The sequence below is a fragment of the Amblyraja radiata genome, chromosome 34 (assembly GCF_010909765.2).
Source record: "Amblyraja radiata isolate CabotCenter1 chromosome 34, sAmbRad1.1.pri, whole genome shotgun sequence".
Classification (NCBI taxonomy): Eukaryota; Metazoa; Chordata; class Chondrichthyes; order Rajiformes; family Rajidae; genus Amblyraja; species Amblyraja radiata.
Genome location: NC_045989.1, coordinates 8720211 through 8738965, shown reverse-complemented (window position 1 = coordinate 8738965; position 18755 = coordinate 8720211). Strand labels below are relative to the sequence as shown.

Sequence of the window (18755 nt, the reverse complement as noted above, 5' to 3'; positions counted from 1 at the left end):
TACAGCACCAGAGACCCAGGTTCAAGTCTGACTATGGGTGTTCTCTGTACAGAGTTTGTACGCCCTCCCTGTGACCACGTGGATTTTCTCCAGGTGCTCCGGTTTCCTCCCACACTCCAAAGATGTACAGGTTGGTAGGTTAATTCTCTTCCGTAAATTGTCCCTCGTATGTCGGATCGTGCTAGTTTATGGATGATCGCTGGTTAGCACGGTCTTGGTGGACCTGTTTCTATGTTGTATCTTTAAAGTCTAAATTAAAGTTTAAAATCTATAGTTTGTAGTACAAAGTTTATAGTACAAAGTGAACTTACAGAAAACTTTGCTTTCAGTGTCGAATAGGTCAGGAGGACACATTATTGGCGACAATGCTGACTACAGGATTCAACTGTGTGTGAAGGAACTGCAGATGCTGGTTTAAACTGAAGATAGACAGAAAATGCTGGAGTAACTCAGCGGGACAGGCAGCTTCTCTGGAGAGAAGGAATGGGTGACGTTTCGGTTTCGATACCCTTCTTCAGACGGATTCAACAGTCAGTTCCTTATGACTGTTAGTGTTTAAGAAGGAACTGCAGAACTGCTGGAAAATCGAAGGTACACAAAAATGCTGGAGAAACTCAGCGGGTGCAGCAGCATCTATGGAGCAAAGGAAATAGGCAACGTTTCGGCCCGAAACGTTGCCTATTTCCTTCGCTCCATAGATGCTGCTGCACCCGCTGAGTTTCTCCAGCATTTTTGTGTACCTTCCTTATGACTGTTAACCCACTAAAGAAAAATATGATTCATTTCTGGGGTTAAACTGGCTTCAGGGGTTGTTGCATGCAGAGGACGAGATACATCATGGGGGTTGGGGTTGATGTACACGGGGGAGCCACTTTGAAGAGCTTGGTAGATTACGTTGTATTCAAAATGCTGAGGGAGAATTATCAAGAGATTTGAAGTTAACGTTGCACAAAGTGCACAGAGGCTCACACATCGAAGCTCAAAAACATTACGTCCACTGCGCTGAGGGACAGGCAACAATGGAGTCATGGCTCACACTGTACGGAGACAGGTGAGGGACAAAGTTCCAGGTTAAGGAGTTCAGCGGTTTCATGAAAACATTTCCTTGAAAGTTGGGGATATAGGCAAGGTAGTGAATAAATAACATGCACCTGGAATCAGAATGGAGGAAGGACACGGCGGACAATGATATCAGTATGGAGAATACTCTTCTGCAAGAGCAGTTTGAGATCACTGTCGTCATAGTGTCGGCATAGTTGAAAGACATCAAGGTGGGTAAATCCCAAGGGCCTGATGGGATCTCTCCCAGGTTATTACAAGAGGGAAGAAGTGATTACAGAACCTTGAGGAAGATCTTTGCAACTTCTCCAGCCACAGGTCAGGTCCTGGTGGTGCTGGAGAATAGGTAATGTTGTGTCGAGGGGCAACATTTAAAGGAGATGTGTGGAGCAAGTTTAAAAAAAAATGTACACAGAAGGCGATGGGTGCCTGGAACATGCTATCAGGGCTGGCGGTGAAGGAAGATAGATGCTTAAGAGGCATTTAGATAGGCATATGGATAGGAGGGATATGAATCAGGTGCAAGCAGATGAGATTAGTTTATCTTGGCGTCTTGTTCGGCACAGACATTGAGGGGTGATGTGCCTGTTCGTGTGCCATACAAGTCATATGTTCTATGTTAAAGGCCAATGGAAGATTCTACACTCCCCATTCCGACTGGTGCACAGAAGTCCTAAATCGGACTGGAGCACTGGTTCTTCCTTGAGTTCTCCCGTACAACCAAATCCATCCGAAACCAACCCAATCTAACTTGAATGTTACTAAGACACAACCTGCTGGAGTAACTCACCAGGTCTGGAGAAGATAGATAGATGACGTTGTGGGTCGGAACCTTCCTCAGTCTGAAGAACAGTCCTGACCCAAAACATCGTCTATCCATGTTCTCCAGAGACGCTGTCTGACCCGATGAGTTTCTTGTGTCTACCTGTATCTTGAATGCCATCATCTTACCTTGCTAGTGAAGCTGACAGGACAGGACAGCCCAGTGTGACTGTTTCTATGGCTATCTGGTTCTCTTTGATTTTGTGCTTCTCAGCCTTTGTTCTTACCGACTATTTTGTTTCCACTAAATGACCCGACTATTTTGTTTTTGGTAAAATCTATTTGGAGAAGCTCTTTGAGGAAGCATTTATGTTCATCTTGCAGATTCATTTACTGTCTTTACATAGAATTCCAACATTGCTAATATTAGTAACAACGTACAAAGCTTTAGTCAACCTGACCAAATTTTAATTTATACAAAACAGTCATAGAACAGTACAGCATAGGAACAGGTTCTTCAGTCCATTGTCTATGCCGAACATGGATTAACTAATCTCTTCTGCCTGAACATGATTCATATCCTACCATTCCCAGCATATCCATGTGCCTATCCAAAGGAATCTTAAATGCCACAATTAGATTTGCCTCCACTACCATCCCCATCAGCACGCTCTACACACCCACATCTCTCTGCATACAAAACTTGCCCAGCACATCTCTAAACTTTTCCCATCTCTCCTTTAAGCAATGCCCTCTTGTCTTTGACATTTCCAATCTGGGAAAAAGGTTGCCACTGTCTACCACATCTGTGCCTAATTTTATATACTTCTATCAGGTTTTGCTCAGCCTCCGACACTTCAGGGAAAACAACCCATGTTTGTCCACCTTCTCCTTATAACTAATGCCCTTTCATGCTGTCAGCATTCTGCTTAACCTCTTGTCCACCCTTTCCAAAGCCTCCATACAGGAATTATAAATCTATTGTTCCTGCAGTCAACCACTTCCTCAATGACTTCAAGCATTTTGAGTGGGCCTGTCCCACTGTACGAGGTAATTCAAGAGCTCTCCCGAGTTTAAAAGAAATTAAACTCGTGGTAAGTATGTAGAATGTAGCAGGTACGTCGGAGCTTGTGGATGTCTCGTAGCGGCTTGTAATGCTAACGGCAGGTACTCGGGAAACGTGGAAACTCACAAAGTTTTTTGAACAGTGTGAAAAATGTCCGCGAGAGCCCTCGAGTACCTACGAACGGCTATTACCGTAATTCTCCGAGTTCGAATCAGGGGAAACTCGGGAGAACTCTTGAATTACCTCGTACAGTGGGACAGGCCCTTTAAGCAATATTTTAAAAAGCACCACAAATGCTACACAGCTTCCCCAAGCTAACCTCATTGCAATCAAACAGATATCAACTCCAAAGAAAGGAGGTTTTTCAGTAGAGGTGATATGTGAAACGGTAGTTCAAAGGAGCAACAAGGGGCAGCGAGGTTTAAACGGGAACATTTCAGAGCGAAGGTCCATAGCAGCTGAAAGCACGGCCACTGATGATGGATATTGGACAAGGTGATAGACACAAAAAGCTGGAGTAACTCAGCGGGACAGGCAGCATCCCTGGAGAGAAGGAATGGGTGACATTTCGGGTCGAGACCCTTCTTCAGTCTGATGTCGCGGGGCTGGGAACTGGAAGTATCCTGAGCTAATTCTGCTCCCACCATCATCTATTGCGACAAGTGATGGCTTCCACTCATTGTCGCCGGAAGCTTGGGTCCTTTTCAGGACAGACGATGACAGCGATGTCAACATTTGAAACATGGAAGATGGGCAGGAAAGAAGAAGGGACCTGCCCTTCTGCCCACAATATCTGTGCCAAACACGGTGCTGGGTTAAACTAATCTCATCTGCCTGCACGTGAGCCATATCTCTCCATTCCCTGCATAGCCACGTGCCCATCGAAAAGCCTCTTTAAATGCACTATCTGTCTCAACCACCACCCCTGGCAGCGCTTTCCAACCTCTGTGTAAAAGAAACCTGCCCCACACATCTCCTTTAAATTTTGCCCCTCTGACCTTAAAGCTTCTTTACTCTTGAACATGTCCTCCCGGAGAACAAGGCTGTGACTGCCTACCCTTCCTTTGCGACCTAATCAATACCTCAGTCATCTGGAAGGTGTTTAACTGTTAAGACAACTGCACTTGTGACTCCAGCCTCTCCTCAGGCCCGACTCTCTGCCTCCTGTAGAGAATGGATCCTCCACATGCAATGCTCCCTTCCAAGCTGAAACCCAATATCTGTTTCACACTTCACATCACATGGCTCTAACCTCCCCATTCCAAAATATCTCATTACCTTTCTGTTTATTCCCTGTACCTGTAGCTTGACACCAACCCTGCTCGCCGCTGTTAATAACAGTCTTCAATAGAAAGCATATGCACCCTTTCACGAACAAAAATGTGAAACTATAATTAATGCATTGCCTAGAATTGAACGGGTAAAAGGTTATTAGACACAATGACGACGGTGGAATAATAAAGTTCTTTTACTCAACTCACTAAGCAGGTTTGTGCAAAACCTGAGTGCTGGTGACATTAATTGGTATCAATTTATAACAAACAGCCTTTGCAACTGTTTGTTGTCTGGGGGGGAGAAAGCACACAACACTCTTTGTCCAACCATTTCCATCAGCAAGCAATTCCACACTTACTGTGCAAAAAGCTGCTCCAGACCACGGAAGCCCCTCTGAGCTGCGAGATTGATGGGCGTGGCGCCATCCAGGTTGGGAATACCAAGCGCTTCCTGTCCACCTGGCTGCTGCAGCAGGAACGAGGCCAGCCGGGACAGACCCAGTCTTGCTGTGAAATGCATTAACGTCTCCCGAGGGATCGAAGCTGCAGGAAAACAAAAGGTGCACACAAGACCGGTATCAGTTTCACTGGTTCCTTCATCCATGCCAAGCACCAAAACTCACGTTTGGCTACTGCCTCATCAATTTGCAAAAACATAACCTCATGTGGACCCCAGCCCGAAACATCGCCTGTCCATTCTCGTCACAAATGCTGCCAGACATGCAGCGAGCGCTCCTCTAGTACTTTGTGTTTCTTGATCAATTGCTTTGTTTTGTCGGCAAACTTGACCGACCATTTGTGAGATTTCGCAAGCTGCAAATGAATGAGTGACAGGATAGCTATATTTTTTGGTGAGTGAGAAATACTTGGTACACACTGGGGGAACTGAAATTATTTTATATGGCTTGAAAAATGATAAATCAGCTCACAGGGAGAACAGATCTATGAAACTTCAGTGAGAAAAAATAAATGTTAAAGTAAAGATATACTCCTTGTGGACTCTCCAACATAATGTAGCTTTTCATCTCCTCTGTCACATATTCTGTGGCGATTTGTGTATTTAATAGCAAGAGTCATTTTCATTATTCTTGCTATTAAAAGAATTGAAATGCAATTGAAATGCAATCTTTTCTTATATTTCTAACTGCATACCATCTGCAAAGTGTAGGAAACACACTTGGAGAGAAAGAGTTAATGTTTCAGGTCATTCATTTAGTTCAAAGGTCATCGGCCTGGGATTTAACCGGTTCTCTCCTCGTCGATGCTGCTTGGTCTCGTGTATGTCCAGTACTGGGCATCACCTGGCCATTGTGGCCAACCTTGAGGGCAGTTCAAAACTTCTTACCGACATTCATTGAGGGCGGGCAAGGTTACTTAAAAAAGCTAACTTAAAGCAGTAGCGTTGCAGACACAAATGATCAACATAAGCACGCTGCATTGTGGTCACCTGACGACTGGATCATTAATTTAAATGGGAGACAATTATTATGGAAGTCTCTCAAGGGTTTCATTGATGCCATGGGGTGAGGGTTTGCCCAGCTGTTGTGTTAAGGCATGTAGGTCAGAAGATTCAATCTAGGGTGGCACACTGGTGCCACTTATAACTCGATTATCTCAGAGCTCCAGCAACCAGGTTCAATCCTGACCTCCGGTGCTGTCTGCGCGGAGTTTGCAGGTTCTCCCTGTGACTGCATGGGTTCCCCTGGGTGCTCGGGTTTCATCTGAAAGATGTGCGGGATGGTACAAATCTCCCCGAGTGTAGACGTGTGGGGTAGAACCTGGGGAGGAATCGATGCGAATGCGGGGATAATAATGAAAGGATTAATACAGGATCATGCCAAATAGGAGGTAAATGGTTGGCACGGAATTGATGAGCTTGTTTCCATACTTTCTATGTGCGACAAATTGATGATACCTCCAATGGAAAGACCACCAAAAGCTGAATCGCCAGCAATAGGCCCTCCATTCCCCTTGCCTAAAGACGGTTTGGAAGAGCAACGAAACTGGCACTGTAACAGTACTATAAGATGCAGCTGTTCCACAGATGTCCTCGAAATTCTACAAAAACCTTAATCAAGATCATGATAGGGTGTTACTTAATTACAGCGATTTTTCAACACATTTTAAGCCAGCTGTGTGGACATTTCCACTGCAGCAATCTGGGAGGTTGATCTCAACCCAACTTCATCACTCAGTGTAATCCTACTAAATCTTTAACACAAACAGAAAAACAAAATCTCTCCAACATCACCAAGTTCCTATTTACAATGCCACTATCACATCAGAATCGCTGTTTTTACACACAGGGTAGATTAAAAACCTCCCTCACTGACCAACATCCTGCCCAATTGCCCAAAAGCCAAGCAGTCATATATATATATATATATACACACCTTATACTTTATCAGGATGCATCACGGCATGGTTTGGGAACAGCTTCATCCAAGACCACAAGAAATTGCAGAGAATTTTGAATGCAGCCCAGACCATCACACAAACCAACCTCCCTTTTATTCACTCCATCTATACTTCACGCTGCCTCGGCAAGGCCACCAGCATAATCAAGGACGTGTCGCACCCAAGTCACTCGCTCTTCTCCACTCTCCCATCTCCCATCAAGCAAGAGGTACAGAAGTGTGAAAAGATGTACCTCCAGATTCAGGGACCATTTTTTCCTAGCATTTACCAGGTAACTGAATCATCCGACTAACAACTAGAGTGGTCCTGAGCTACCATCTACATCATTAAAAATCTTTGGACTATCTTTATCCAGACTTTATCTTGCACTAAACGTTATTCTCTTTATCATGTGTCTGCACACCGTGGACAGCTCGGTTGTAATCATGCATAGTCTTTCTAGGGACTGGATAGCATGCAACAAAAGGTTTTTCACTGTACCTCGGTACACGTGACAAAAAACTGAATTAAACTAAACCGATGCACCCAAATGCACAGCTGAGTGTCTATATGCAGGAAGACAAGGCACACAAGGTTTATTTATAACAATTTCACAAAGGATTAAAAATGCAATATTGAAAATAGAGCAGGAAATTTTGAATTAAATGTTTTGTAACTTTGGGAGGAGATTGAAGGGCCTGTCCCACTGTACGAGCTAATTCAAGAGTTCTCCCGAGTTTCCCCTGATTCAAACTCGGAGAATTGCGGTAACAGCTGCTCGTAGGTACTCAGGGCTCCTGTGGACATTTTTCAACGTTGAAAATCTTCACGAGTCTTCACGAGCCTACCGCGTTTCCCAAGTATCTGCCGTTAGCGTTACGAGCCGCTAAGAGACGTATCGAGCTCCGACGTACCCGCTACGTACATTCCACGTGCTTACCACGAGTTTAATTTTTTTTTAAACTTGGGAGAGCTCTTGAATGAACTCGTACCGTGGGACAGGCCCTTGAGCAGCACAGCTTGGAGTAGACACAAGATGCTGGAGGAACTCAGCGGGACAGGCAGCATCTCTGGAGAGAAGGAATGGGTAACGTTTCGGGTCAACACCCTTGGCTAGAGTCAAGGGAAAGGTGAATGAGAGATATAGATGGGAATGTAGAGAGATATAGAACAAACAAATGAAAAATATGCAACAAAGTAATGATAAAGGAAACAGTCATTGTTTGCTCGGTGTAATCAGTAGTAAAGAAAGCAAACTCAATGCTAGCATTTATTTCAAGAGTGGTTGCAAAACAGGGATGTAATGCTGAGGCCCTATCAGGCGCTGGTAAGGCCACATTTGGAATATTGATAGCAATTTTGGGCCCACATCTGAGGAAGGATGTGGTGGCTCTGGAGAGGGTCCAGAGGAGGTTTACAAGAATGATCCCAGGAATGAGTAGGTTAACCTAAAATTAGTGTCGGCGCTGGGCCTGTACTCGCTGGAGTTTAGAAGAATGAGGGGGGACCTCATTGAAACATACAGAATAGTTAGAGGCTTGGATAGAGTGGATGTGGAGAGGATGTTTCCACTAGTGGGAGAGTCTAGGACCAGAGGCCATAGCCTCAGAATTAAAGGATGTTCTTTTAGGAAGGAGATGAGGAGACATTTCTTTAGCCAGAGGGTGGTGAATCTGTGGAATTCCTTGCCACAAAAGGGTGTAGTGGCCAAGGCAATTGATATTTTTGAGGCAGAGATAGATAGATTTTTGATTAGTACAGCTTTCAGAGGTTATGGGGGAAAGGCAGGAGAATGGGGTTAGGAGGGAGAAATAGATCAGCCATGATTAAATTGCAGAATGGACTTAATGGATTGGACGGAATGGGCCGAATGGCCTAATTCTACTCCTATCACTTATGACATGAGGTGAGAAGGAGAAGCTTGTGCAACTTGGGTGGGAGAGGGATGGAGAGAGAGGGAATGCAGAGGTTACTTGAAGTTAGAGTAATTAGTATTCATAGCAGTTGGTAGGCCAGCCCTGCCCGCTGCAATGATCCTTCCATCTCCTCCAGTAGTTGGTGACTCAGGCAGCCCTGTGGCGCTGCAGACTCCTTTGTGACTCACAAAAGAAAGTGTTTATAGGCAAGTCCTGGCAGCATCTGCTGCACCATTATCTACAAACCAAACCCTGACTCAACCTGGCAGGGGAACCCCAACATCTAATCCCAAGCAAACCGAAGCAACAGGTCATTACCAAGGAAACCAGGAATACCAGCAAAACCAAGGAACTGGTTGTGGACTTTGGAAGGAGGAGGAGGGGGACCCACAGCCCCATTTATATCAACGGGTCGATGGTGGAGAGGGTCAGGAGCTTCAAATTCCTGGGCGTGCACATCACTGAAGATCTTTCCTGGTCCAAGAACACTGATGCAATCATAAAGAAAGCACATTTGCGCCTCTACTTCCTGAGAAGATTACGGAGTGTCGGTATGTCAAGGAGGACTCTCTCTAACTTCTACAGGTGCACAGTGGAGAGCATGCTGACCGGTTGCATTGTGGCTTGGTTCGGAAACTTGAGCACCCTGGAGCGGAAAAGACTGTAAAAAGTTGTAAACACTGCCCAGTCCATCATCGGCTCTGACCTCCTGTCCATCGAGGGAATCTATCATAGTCGCTGCCTCAAAAAGGCTGGCAGCATCATCAAGAACCCACACCATCCGGGCCATACACTCATCTCCCTGCTACCTTCAGGTAGAAGGTACTGGAGCCTGAAGACTGCAACGACCAGGTTCAGGAACAGCTACTTCCCCACAGCCATCAGGCTATTAAACTCGGCTCGGACAAAACTCTGAACATTATTAGCCAATATGTGTGTATATTTTTATACAATGGTATATGGACACACTGATCTGTTCAGTATTCGTGCCTACTATGTTCTGGTGTGCTAAAGCAAAGCAAGAATTTCATTGTCCTATAACTTGCTTCTCCCTTAATGAATCCAGTGTGAATCCATGGTCGCCCTCAGTACATCAGTTCATATGACATCGGAGCAGAATGAGGCCAATCAGCACATCAAGTTGACTCCACCATTCGATCATGTCAGATCTATCTTTCCCTCTCAACCCCATTCCCCTGCCTTCTCCCTGTTTAGTAAGGACTCCCCGTCCTTACCAATCAACAAACTAACAATCTCCCCTTTAAAAGGGAGATTGCCGTTGGGGCCTAGCGCCGTGGAGCGGCCTCGGACCGGAGCGACCTGGGGGCTGATGTCACGGAGCCTGTGGAGCTGTGGAGCTGCGGACCTACCTCCGTGGAGCTGTGGAGCTGTGGACCTACCTCCGTGGAGCTGCCCAGCTTCGGAGCGTGGAGAGCTGCGGTGGCGCGCTGCTGCGACCCGACTCCGGTGGATGGTGACACCGGGAGCTCGCGGGTCCCCGGTGGGAGACCGTTTTGCGGGGCACCGGCAGCGGCGACTTCTCCCGCCCGAATTGCGGGGTTGAGAGTGACCTGGAGGGGGGCCTTACAACGCCCGGCGCGGCTGTAAATTGCCGCGGACTTGCTAGCGCCCGCCGGGGCTCCAACATCAAGACCCGGGGCAGGGCCCTACATCGCCCGGCGTGGCTTTGAGTGGCCGCGGACTTGCTAGCGCCCGCCGGGGGCTTTGACCTCGACTTCGGGAGGGGGATGGAGAGCAGGGGAGAGACAAGTTTTGCCTTCCATCACAGTGAGGAGGAGACTCACTGTGATGGATGTTTATGTGAATTGAATTGTGTTGGTGTGTGTCTTGGTTCTTTTTTTGTATGGCTGCAGAAACCAAATTTCGTTTGAACCTCATGTGAGGTTCAAATGATAAATAAAAGGTATTGTATTGTATTGTATTGTATTGTATTGTATTGTATTGTATTGTAAAAATACCCAATGACGGCCTCCACAGACGTCTGTGGCAATTAATTCCACAGTTTCACCTCCCCTCTGGCTACAGAAATTCCTCCTCATCTCCATTCTAAATGCACGTCCATTTATTATGAGACTCCCACTAGTGGAAACATCCTCTCCACATTCACTCTATCCAGACCTTTCATTATTTGGTAAATTGCAGGAAAGACGTGGAGGCTTTGGAGAGAGTGCAGAGGAGGTTTGTCAGAATGTTGCCTGGATTAGAGGGTTTCAGCTACTGGGAGAGGTGTTGTATAGACCTGCGTGGCTTTCTCCGGAATGGACGTCGAGGGGAGACTTGATATTATAATGAGAGCCATAGATAGTCCAACACTAGAAGGCATGGCTATAATGGGGGTGGCTAGTTCAAGAGTTCAAAAGAGTTTTATTGTCATGTGTCCCCGATAGGACAATGAAATTCTTGCTTTGCTATAGCACACCATAACATAGTAGGCACGAATATAGAACAGATCAGTGTGACCATATACCATTGTATGAATATATACACACATGAATTATTACACTGATAAAGTGCAAATGAACAGATTATTGGCTATTAATTGGCTATAACGGGGCTAACGGAATCAAGGGAAATGGGGAGAAAGCAGGAACGGGGTAATGATTATGGATGATCAGCTATGATCATATTGAATGGCGGTGCTGGCTCGAAGGGCCAAATAGCCTACTCCTGCACCTATTTTCTATGGTTCAATGTTTCTTTATGGTGAGAGGGAACAGTTTAGAGGAGTTGGGCAGGGCAAGTTTTTATTTTACACATAGCGGTGGGGGCCTGGAACACATTGCCATGGGGTGGGGGGTGGAGGCAGATACGATAGTGGCATTTAAGAGGCTTTTAGGTAGGCACGTTGAAGTGTAGGGAATAGAGGGATATGGATTATGTACAGGCAGTTGAGATCAGTTTAACCTGGCATCATGTTCGACACACACATTGTGGGTCGGAAGGCCCGTTCCTGTGCATGTTCTCTGAATCTGCCTTCTGTCCCCAGAGTTCCATACTAGAATAGCAATTGTGTGTGTGTGTGTGTGTGTGTGTGGATAACCTTTTGAACAAAAATAATCCATTGTTAGTCACAGATTTACCCTTTACTTGTGTTAAACTCTTTCACATCACTTGGTTTTAAATTTGGAACACTACTTAAGGTTTATCTTATCTCTGGTATATTTATTTAATGTTGCATTCACATCCCTCACCATGAGGTCAACACAGTGTAGTGGTGCAGAATGATGGGGTGAGAGGAACATTCAATCTCAGATTATCACAGTAAAAGGAAGACACATTACTGAAATGGATATTTATTGAATTTAGTTTGTTCAGTTTCAGTTCATTTCAGTTAATAATTTATTTTTTTTAGTTTAGTTAAATTTTGCTTAAATCTGGGCAGCAGTAGAGTTCCTGCCTTACAGTGCCAGAGACCCGGGTTCGATCCCGACTATGGGTGCTGCCTGTACAGAGTTTGAATGTTCTCCCCGTGACCGTGTGGGTTTTCTCTGAGATCTTCGGTTTCCTCCTACAGTCCAAAGACGTACAGGTTTGGAGGTTAATCGACTTGGTATAAATTATCCCCAGTGCATGTAGGATAGTGTTAATGTGCGGGGATCGCTGGTTGGTGCAGACTCGGTGGCCCGAAGGCTTGTTTCCATGCTGTGTCTCTAAACTAAACTGAAAATTCAGTTGGCCCGATCATTTGTTATATCTCTGGGTCCAGTTGATGTTAGACATTTGCACTCCTGACATTGATACAACAGGCGGCACTCATCCTGCATCTATGTTAAAGGTCATCTGATAAAGCCATCATCCCATCTTCACCCCACACAAGAGGAGAAACTGGGTTCCCTCAAGGGAACGTTCCCACCAGTGCCCCATCAGTCACAAGTCATTCATTTCAACTTCAACACATGGCACGCATTTGAACTCTGCTATATAATCAGGAATTTTAAACAAAGAATGAAACAATTGGATAGACACAAAATGCTGGAGTAACTCAGCAGGTCTAGAGAGCAGGAGATACTCCCCGACCTACTGAGTAACCCCAGCATTTTGTGTCTGTCTTCGGTGCAAACCAGCATCTGCAGTTCCTTCCTACACAATGAAGTAATTAGAGCAGCTTCATTAGCCAATCTTCTCTCTCCCCATGCTGATGAATCTTTAGGTTTTTACTTAGTACTTTTAACTTTAGAGGCACAGTGTGGAAACAGGCTTATGTCCACCGAGTCCGTACTGACCAGCGATCACCCAGTACACTAGCACTCTCCTACATACTAGGGACAATTTACAATTTGACGAAAGCCAATTCACCTACAAACCCACATGTCTTTGGAGTGTGTGAGGAAGCCGGAGCACCCAGAGAAAACCTACGCAGACATTACGAGAACATACAAACTCCGTACAGACAGCACCCGAGGGTAGGATCGAACCCCGGATCCTGGCACTGTAAGGCAGGAACTCTACCGCTGTGCCACAGTGATGTTTTATATGCCAACATCGGGGAAGAAAGATGCAATCAAATTCCCTGACCCAACTCCCAATGTGCCTCCTCTCAACTTCACATCTCCTGGCATTTGGGGGAAAACAGTGAAAGAATTAAAGGCTGTGCTCCAATCTACACAAACAAAGGACAAAGAGCGAGTCTTTGCCAAGACTTAGCTGTTTACTTTGTAGACTCCAAATGACTGCTCTAGACTAAAGTCAATTTTAGTGTTTAGAGTTGCACTAGCAATTTCAAAGTTATTTTTTTTTCCAGGAACGTAGTCCCAGATTGTCCTCAGGATGTATTGAACAAGAAAGGTTTGAGCGTTGCCAGCATGGATCAATACTATCAATGTTCCATCACAGTCGCAACCTTCATCTCCATCCAGCTGCGTTGCATTCTCTGGATGCACGCGAGCAGAATTCCTGCAATACTTCAAGGATACTTCACCGGCTGCAAAACATGTTGAGCTTCCCTGAAAGGAATACTAAGAGGCATTATGGAAACACCCAGAGCAAAATACCTCCGCTTCTCTTAATCCAAAATAAAAGTCAAAATACGGGGACTAGACGGGTCAGATAGCATCTGTGAGGAGAGCAATGGAGTTGAGCAGTTCAAGCCCAAGCCTTTTCCTCAGATCCTGCCGGTGCCTTCACAGAAACTGGGTTGCTGCCTTACAGCGCCAGAATCCCAAGTTCGATTCTGACCTCGGATGCTGCCTGTACAGAGTGACCACATGCGTTTTCCCCGGGTGCTCCGGTTTCCTCCCACCTTGCAGTTTTGTTGGTTAATTGGCTTCTGTAAATTGTCCCTAATGTGTGGGATAGAACTAGTGTACGGGAATCACTACTCTCGTGGACCCATTGAACTGAAGGGATTGTTTCGCGCTCTATCTCTAAACTAAACTGAGGAGTAAAGATCATTTTTTTCATTCAGGGATGATTACAATGTTCTGAACAACAACGCGATCTTCTTCAATATTTTGGCAGGAACAAGACGAGGCAGCACCAGTGTTCACTCGGCCTTCCATTGGATATATCAGTTGATCCATTGGGAACAATCAGCATGCAGAAGGAATGGTTTCTAAGATAAACCAATCACTATTATTCATGTGCAACCTCAAAACTCTACTTCAACACAATGCTGTAAATGAGCACTTCCCACTAAACAGCCTGGCCACTCAACAAGACCCCAAGTGTGTGTCAGGAGTACATTCCAACAAGACCTTTGGGTTGCGGTTGGTTCGGGTCTTGCTGTCAGCCCAGACGAATACCACGTCCAGTGTGACCCTTGGTCTGCATCATCCCATTACACTATTCCAATGTCCATTCCCTCCACATTCCCATCAAATCCACCCATATTCCTCCACTCACCTGCGCGCTCGCCAATTAACCTACCAACCCCGCCAACTTTGGGATAAGAGAGGAAACTCCTTGGGTAGCATGGTGGCGTAGTGGTAGAGTTGCTACCTTACAGCACCAGAGACTCTGGTTCGATTCTGACTACGGGTGCTGCCTGTATGGAGTTTGTATGTTCTCCCCGGGTGCTCCGGTTTCTTCCCACACTCCAAAGACGTACAGGTTCGTAGGTTAATTGGCTTCTGTAAACATTGTAAATTGTCCCTAGTGTGTAGGATAGTGTGAGCGTGTATGGGTTGATCGCTGGTCGGCGCAACCTCGGTGGGCATGTTTCCGCAGTGTATCTCTAAACTGAACTAAACCAGAGCACCCAGAGAAAACCCTGAGTGGTTACAGGGAGAACGAGCAAACTCCACACCAGTAGCACTGGAGATGAAGGATTGAACCTGGATCTCTGGCTTAGTACCTGTGTCACTGCCATTCTGCAGAGAAAGGAAGTCAATTTGGAGAAATTGAGCTCGGATGCATTTAATTGTTTGCTCAAACAGATTACGAGCATGTTTGAGATCGTGTTATTGGCAGAGAATGTCAGATTGGATCAGCTGTGGAAAAAATTAGGTGCACTGGCTCAGATGGGTGTGGTTTGATGTTAGTATTTAAATTTTTATACCCAATCAGACTGTGAATATGGTTTGCATGTCACTTTAACAGGAAGGCGAAATGTGTTCTATTTGTGGAACCAAAATACTCGGTATGGTCTCTTTTTGAAACCATCATGTTCTATCATTGCTGGATGACTGGGGCAGCACGGTGGCACAGAGGTATAGTTGTTGCCTTACAGTGCCCGAGACCTGGGTTAGATACTGAGTACTTGACTGATCTCCAGTTTCCTCCCACAATCCAAAGACATACAGGTTTGGGCCTCCTCCACGGCCAGAGTGAGCAACACCGGAAATTGGAGGAACAGCACCTCATACTCCGCTTGGGGAGTCTGCATCCTGGTGGCATGAACATTGATTTCTCACAATTCTGTTAACCCTTGCTGTCTCCTCCCCTTCTTGCCTCAGCCCTCGGGCTCCTCCTCCTTTTTCCTTTCTTCTCCCCGCCCCCCCACCCCCCCCATCAGTCTGAAGAAGGGGTTCGGCCCGAAACGTTGCCTATCTCCTTCGCTCCATAGATGCTGCTGCACCCGCTGAGTTTCCCCAGCATTTTTGTGTACCTCAGGTTTGTTGGCTCATTGGCTAATATAAATTGTCCCTAGGATAGGCACAAAATTGAGTAAAAGCCGAGTCTCACGTTGCGAGTTGACACAAGAGGTACCCCGAGTGAAAGACTCGTGGTTGTGTACGAGATTGCAAGTGTATAATCAAGAGTTTAACCGAGTTCCCACGGGTATGACAAGTTTGCCGTTTACTTGTCATTTCTGCGATGTTCCAAGTTCGTCTCCCGAGTTACTCTTGAGCCAGTCCTGATTAAAGGTTTGTTTTTAATAAGCAACAGTGTTATGTTTTAATAAGCAACAGTGTTAAAGAAGACCTCTCCATCCTGTGGCTTTGTTTTAAAGATAGAATTCAGCGCGGCCGCATCTATCGATGTGACCTACAAAGGGAAAATGCGCTCCATCCAGTGCCAGAGCAGTTATACTTATGATTTGTTTGAAACACACAGGTTTGATATGTTTTAATTGAATTTACTGCCATGTCTACACACTGCAGGGAGACGGTAGATTAAATCTTTGAATGTGGACGGATGTGCACATCAGATTGTTGTGAGACGGAGCTCAGGGTTCGCCTCCTGAGCTGCTTTGGTGCCCAGGCGCGAGTTGAGGTGGAGAGAGATTGGGGGGGGGGGGGGGGGGGGGGGGGGGGGGGGGGGGGGGGGCGTCATTAATCTGTCTGGGGTGACATGGCTCTTGGGTTAGGCTGGGATCATTCTCTGCGGGATGATCTTAGTGCGGGTGACAAGTGTAGGAGAGGTATACTGACTGTGTGGGCAGACACTTTGGAAGTGATTGCCCACCAGCCTCAAAAGCCGCTGTGTCTCCCTGTCCCTGGGATAGCAGGGGGCGATCAAACAGCACAATACCCCCCCTCCCCCTCCACACCAACACGAAGGGCAACGATCCCAAGGCTTTAGCGTCAGGAACAGCGGGCAGGCGACAATCACCTGCCATAACGTGAGAGAGATCATGCACTGTTGTAGGTCTCCTTTGCACGTCGGTGTTTCTGTCTTTCTCCACTCATTGTTGGCCCTATCTGTCACCACCCCCACCTACACCCCTCTGCTTCCCGGCCATGTGTGAGACCCCTTCCCTCCCCTCTCCAGCTCCCCGCCCATTGCACCGGCGCGGGGGCTTTGCATTGTCTTCACGTCGGCGATGCCAGCAGGTCAGTGCCAGTCGCCCCGGGGCAGTCGCTCCCTTCAGCTCCCGAGCTGCGCCCCCACATCTGCCACCCGGGTTCCTCTGGAGTTGGAGCGGGGCTGGGCTGGAGTTGCTGTTGGCTGTGGGTCTCTGGGTTCTCCGTGCTTGCAGTGGACCTGTTGGGCCTGGGGGTCGGTGTCCCGTTGGTCCTGACGTCTTCGGCCACCCCCCTGGACAGGAGCTGAGACTGGGAACTGTACCGCCCTTGCCCCCTCCCTCTGCAACTGTAAACAACCCCACTCTCCTGCTCACCTAACCCACCCACCCCTCCCCCCCACCTTTCCCTCCCAACTCCAGTCCCGTCCCGACCCCCTGCGAAACTGAAGGGAGCGACTGCCCTGGGGCGACTGGCACTGACCTGCTGGCATCGCCGACGTGAAGACAATGCAAAGCCCCCGCGCCCGGTGCAATGGGCGGGGAGCTGGAGAGGGGAGGGAAGGGGTCACACACATGGCCGGGAAGCAGAGGGGTGTAGGTGGGAGTGTGACAGATAGGGCCAACAATGAGTGGAGAAAGACAGAAACACCGACGTGCAAAGGAGACCTACAAGAGTGCATGATCTCTCTCGCATTATGGCAGGTGATTGTCGCTGGGAAACTGAAGGGAGCGACAATCTGCTGCTGCCTGCCCGCTGAGTTAAAGAGTTCCCACGGTAGACTCACGATACACTAAGGTAAACGCACGGGCCACTACATTCTTACAACGAGTTAAAATGTTTCAATTCTTAACCACAAGAGTAAAATTGACTCGTGGAAAACTTTAAACATGTTTGATTTTTTGCAAGAGTTGACAAGTTTCACAAGTACCTGCCGTTAGCACCACGAGTCTCTAAGTTGCGTCCACGAGTTCCGTACGTTAATCGTACGTTATTACCACGAGTTTTAACTCGGGGTACCTCTTGTGTCAACTCGCAACGTGAGACTCAGCTATAACTCAGCAGTACAGGAAGCATCTCTGGAGAAGGAATGGGTGACGTTTTGGAACAAGACCCTTCTTCAGACTGAGAGTCAGGGGAGAGGGAAACTAGATATACACACGGGTAAAATGTGAAAATGACAGATCAAAGCAGACAATGCTCAAGTAAATGTAGACTGGTTCAGTGTTGGCTGAGGGGAAGGCGACATCGAGACATACAAACAGTAAAATTAATCAGGAGGACAGTGTCTTCAGTGTGTGTAGGATAGTGTTAGTGTGCAGGGTTCGCTGGTCGGTGTGGACTCGGTGGGCCGAAGGGCCTATTTCCATGCTGTATCTCTAAACTAAACTGGTGTACAGATGCTCAGTGCTCACCCAGTTTATGCTGACAAAGCCACGCGCATCATTGTCAGATCAGACCGATGGATAGTGCACGCAATTAACTAGCACCCGGCAAGTCCTCTGGCAGTTTAATAAATGTAGATAGAGCCTTATTCCACATCTGTGCAGAGAGACACGGCTCGGAGAGAGTCCCTTGCCAATGAATCTACGTGCACCAGCAAGAGAGGGCCTTTGTGACAGGAACAATGTCTGTATATATCACATCAAGGTACTTTGGCTGAAGGATCTAATGCAGCCTTCAGTATCCATTTGGGAGATGAAAAAAACCTAAAACAAATGGAAAACCTGAATTTCAATGGAATCTTACGCTTCCATTTTAAGATATCTCAAAGCCATTAACACCTAAAGAAGCACTTTTGAAACATTGAAACTGTTCCCTTGGACTAGAGTGGAGATATTTTTGTGATAATATGAAAAATGGGCACAACGTCAAAACTGACACTTCAACTCAATGTTGGCCCTCGGAGTAACATAGTAGATTTTTGTTTTGAAGTGACAATATTAATTGTGTCCAGTGGCAGACATGGGCAACGAATAAAGACACAAGGAGACACAAGGAACTGGAAGTGCTGGAATCTTGAGCAAAACACACAGAGCTGGCAGAACTCAACAAGTCAGGCAACATCTAAGAAAGGAAAGGAGAGGCAACATTTTGGGGCGGGACCTTTGAAGAAGGGTCCTGACCATAACGTCAC

The 18755-nt window shown here is 46.7% G+C and overlaps 1 protein-coding gene across 8 annotated transcripts in view; it reads right to left on the bottom strand.

The window, feature by feature from the left end:
- Positions 1 to 18755, bottom strand: part of akap13 (A-kinase anchoring protein 13) — a 394804-nt gene that overhangs the window by 225650 nt on the left and 150399 nt on the right. For all 8 annotated transcript variants that reach the window (XM_033050598.1, XM_033050601.1, XM_033050602.1 and 5 more), the window contains one exon: positions 4521 to 4704. In XM_033050598.1, coding sequence (XP_032906489.1) covers positions 4521 to 4704 — 184 coding nt within the window. The remainder of the gene's footprint in view (positions 1 to 4520; positions 4705 to 18755) is intronic.